Source organism: Cyclopterus lumpus, chromosome 5, assembly GCF_009769545.1.
Source record: "Cyclopterus lumpus isolate fCycLum1 chromosome 5, fCycLum1.pri, whole genome shotgun sequence".
Classification (NCBI taxonomy): domain Eukaryota; kingdom Metazoa; phylum Chordata; class Actinopteri; order Perciformes; family Cyclopteridae; genus Cyclopterus; species Cyclopterus lumpus.
In genome coordinates, this window is record NC_046970.1 from 26796048 (window position 1) to 26800222 (window position 4175).

General features: G+C 45.0%; 1 protein-coding gene across 1 annotated transcript in view; it reads right to left on the reverse strand.

Annotated features, from left to right (window-relative positions):
- Nucleotides 1–289: 289 nt before the first annotated feature.
- fam83c (family with sequence similarity 83 member C) overlaps nt 290–4175 on the reverse strand; it is a 15096-nt gene continuing 11210 nt past the window's right edge. Inside the window, exons 4-5 of the mRNA XM_034531821.1 lie at nt 2242–2475; nt 290–1713 (exon numbers count right to left, since the gene is read on the reverse strand). Coding sequence (XP_034387712.1) covers nt 930–1713; nt 2242–2475 — 1018 coding nt within the window. The 3' untranslated portion in view covers nt 290–929. The remainder of the gene's footprint in view (nt 1714–2241; nt 2476–4175) is intronic.

Sequence of the window (4175 nt, forward strand, 5' to 3'; positions counted from 1 at the left end):
ATGATCAAGGCACGCGTTGCGCAACACAGGAGAGTTACGGGAAGAAGGAAAAGATTAAACCGCCGTTTAGACCCTTCAACATTAGTTTGTATAAAATCACACAAAGATTTTTCATGTTTAAATTCATTTTTGCTGAGATAGTTTGTGTCAATGGTGTTTGTTTTGACTCATCAAAAGGTTAAAAGTGGACATTTCTTTTCATAATTTTTTTTCCCAGTTCGGAAATTCTGTTCCGACTCACGATGTATTTCTTGGTCATTTGATTGGTGCAGCATTTTTGTGGGCGGGCACTAAAATGTGCAGTTTCTCTTCTGCTGACTTTCCATTGGATATTGATGCACATAAAAACAACAAAAGGCTCTGGAGTCCTTTTCTAGGTTTGTATTGCTGCAGTACCGTGAGTGGCCACTAGGATCTTGAATTAGCATTACAAAAGCATCAATACGTCTCTGAGGGTCGCTTTTCACATTATGACCAAAAACAAACGTGATGTCTCCTGACATAAGCAATATGTTTTTAGGTAATAATGTCAAATTCAGTTTGACTTTAGGATTCTTCTAAATTAAGTTACAGCTCTGAAAATCATTCGCTCCAATGAAAAAACATTTACAGTCTTAACCATCTTTTTCATATTTTTGCAAAACAAATGATCCTTTCAGCATGAATTTTAAAAAATGTGCCGTATTTTGAGAGGACACCAGTTTATTGAAACCTTTTGTCCGGACTTCTTTTAGCCACTCGTTTTCATACCTTTGAACACATGATGACACTTTCAACCTCGAAGGCTCCTCGCACGATACAAGAGGCAACGCGGCCTCAGGAACCAGAGGGGAACACGGCTGCCACGGCAACCACCGACCTGGAGGAGACGACGCAGGCAACGCAAGAGGAAGGAAGAGTTTGGAAGCGGGAGGCAGCAGTGAAACGGTTCAATTGGAGGTCTTCAGCTCAAAGCGGCTGTACACCTGCTTGGACTTCGACTGGTTGTATTGGTTCACCAGGTCCAGCTTGCTGTGGCCCAGCGTCATGCGCTTCTCGTCCTGCCGGTTCATCAGCACGGTCGGAGAGAGCGGCGGCGGAGGCGGCGGCGGGCTCTGCTGGCTCTCCGGCTCCGGTTTGGAGAGGTCCGGCCCCCCCCAGGGCACGGCGCTGAGAGGGGGAGGGGACCTCCGGAAGTTGTAGGGGTCTTTGCCAGAGGAGGGCAGGAAAAGGTCTGAGAGTTTGGTGAGGAACTGGTTGGAGCCAGACCTTTGCCGGTAGGTGAGTTTAATGTCGTTGGCCGGAGAGGGCGCCGGGGTCCTGGGGTTCGAGTTGGGGGCGGCGCCGCCGAGCCCGGCGCTGTGGAACATGCCCGGCTTGTGGTCGTACAACCCCAACGCCTGGAACTTGGAGGAGGCGCCGCCTATATTGGACCGCATGGCGTCCGTCGGCTGACCGTAGGGCGGCGGCGATCGGTCCTTGGCCGAGCCGTGGTTGATTCCCCCGTTAGCGGAGGACCGCGATCCGGCCGCGCCGTGACCCTGAGGGGTCGGCGTCTGTCCGCTGCCTCGCCGCTCGGGGCTGTGATGCTGGCTGTGGTTGGACTCCTTCTTGTTGTGACTTTGAGTGACCTTGTAGACGGTGTTGGAGGTCGTCACGGGCGCGGCCTTCACACTGGACACGCTGTTACTTGATTGGCTGCTGGAGTTTTCAGAGCTCACCCGGTCCCTCTGCCTGCAGGAGAAGTACAAAATAAACGGTTCCTTTGGAGAACAAACTCCAAAAAACTACAGCAAATAAAATAACACGACAAGTATTACTGGAGCCTGATTTTTATTTTTTATTTGGGGTATTTTATTATATTTTACTTTGCTTTTATTTACCAGATTTTATTTAATTGTAATGAACTGAGTTATTTTATTATTTGTTTCCCGTAATTTGTAACGTTATTTTGATTATTTATTATTGGTGTTGTTTTAAAAAATACAACACCAATAAAAAAAGATATGTTCTTTTTGGACATTTCATGTATGAAAATATTATTTCAGATATGAAAACAAGAACACGTTAAAGTATGGAGGAAATAGTTATCTTCTTATGTTTGTTGACAGTATTTTCTGATTCATGGAGTGACACAAAGAGATACTATTATTCCTTCTGTAACAAAACGTTGACTAACAAAAAGAAACAAAACAGATATGTGTTGTGTAACCGTATGAAAACAAGCACACGTTTGACGACATGGAGCCTCCGGCTTGGTACCTGTCGGAGAGGAGATCGGCTCCCGTGACCGGGCCGGGCCCCGTGGCGCCGGGCAGCATCATGGTTTGGTACGGCTGGTAGTACGGCATGCCCTCATCCTCGGGGTTGAAGAAGCAGTCGATGATCAGAGAGTCGGCGTACAGACAGCGGAACTCGCGGTCGAAGCTGTCGGTGATGCGACCTGAGAAATGCATCATCATGTTGCTGTGCACCTGAGACGACAGCCAGGTGAAACTGGAGAGGAGACACAGAGAGACCAGTGGAGACCAGTGAGCTGGGAACTCTTACTTAAAGGGCCAGTGCGTAGCATTAGGGGTCAGTAAGAGGAGAGCCGCGGGTCCGAGTCCAGACCAAGACCTCGTTGTATCCGGATGCACATCAGGCTCACAACACAGAGTAACCAGGCGACAGCCTCATGTGTTCCAATGCTTCATGAGTTAAAGACTCCTCTGGTTGTATAGAAGTCTATGCTTCATGTGTTAAAGCTGCATTCTCTCTCCTGACCACCAGGGGGCGACTCCTCTGGTTGTATAGAAGTCTATGCTTCATGTGATAAAGCTGCATTCTCTCTCCTGACCACCAGGGGGCGACTCCTCTGGTTGTATAGAAGTCTATGCTTCATGTGTTAAAGCTGCATTCTCTTTCCTGACCACCAGGGGGCGACTCCTCTGGTTGTATAGAAGTCTATGCTTCATGTGTTAAAGCTGCATTCTCTCTCCTGACCACCAGGGGGCGACTCCTCTGGTTGTATAGAAGTCTATGCTTCATGTGTTAAAGCTGCATTCTCTCTCCTGACCACCAGGGGGCGACTCCTCTGGTTGTATAGAAGTCTATGCTTCATGTGATAAAGCTGCATTCTCTCTCCTGACCACCAGGGGGCGATTCCTCTGGTTGTATAGAAGTCTATGCTTCATGTGTTAAAGCTGCATTCTCTCTACTGACCACCAGGGGGCGACTCCTCTGGTTGTATAGAAGTCTATGCTTCATGTGTTAAAGCTGCATTCTCTCTCCTGACCACCAGGGGGCGACTCCTCTGGTTGTATAGAAGTCTATGCTTCATGTGTTAAAGCTGCATTCTCTCTCCTGACCACCAGGGGGCGATTCCTCTGGTTGTATAGAAGTCTATGCTTCATGTGTTAAAGCTGCATTCTCTCTCATGACCACCAGGGGGAGACTCCTCTGGTTGTATAGAAGTCTATGCTTCATGTGTTAAAGCTGCATTCTCTCTCCTGACCACCAGGGGGCGACTCCTCTGGTTGTATAGAAGTCTATGCTTCATGTGTTAAAGCTGCATTCTCTCTCCTGACCACCAGGGGGCGATTCCTCTGGTTGTATAGAAGTCTATGCTTCATGTGTTAAAGCTGCATTCTCTCTGTTGATATGAGGACATTGTTGTCTCCAAGAGTTTGTTAATGTACAGTATTTAATTATGAAAACGTATTCTCTTCCATTTCAACTGTTTTCTGTGTATTACAGTATTTGTTTATTGTTTTCATTTATTTTAAATTCATTTGATATAGATTTCTTTGATCTGTTATTTCATCAAATCTACTGATTTTACATTTAGTTGATTTTAATTTACTGTAGCACTTTGTTATTATTATCATGATTGTCATTAATATCAATTTGTATTATTATCTGCCTAAACTAATGGGTTAGGTTAGGAGTTACAGTTACAAATACATTACACTTGTTACAACTACATTAAATAATAATAATAATAATAATAATACTTTGAATTTATATAGCACACTCAAAGACGCTTTAATATTAAAGTGTTATAAACCATTATTACATCTTAGCATAGTGCTTATAAACACTGAATATCAAGGGATACAGTTTAAGTTTAACTTAAGGCTTTATCTTTCCATGCATGTAATTATTATCTCTGTAAAAATATGAAGAAATGTTACTTAAACGGAAACTTTAACGGA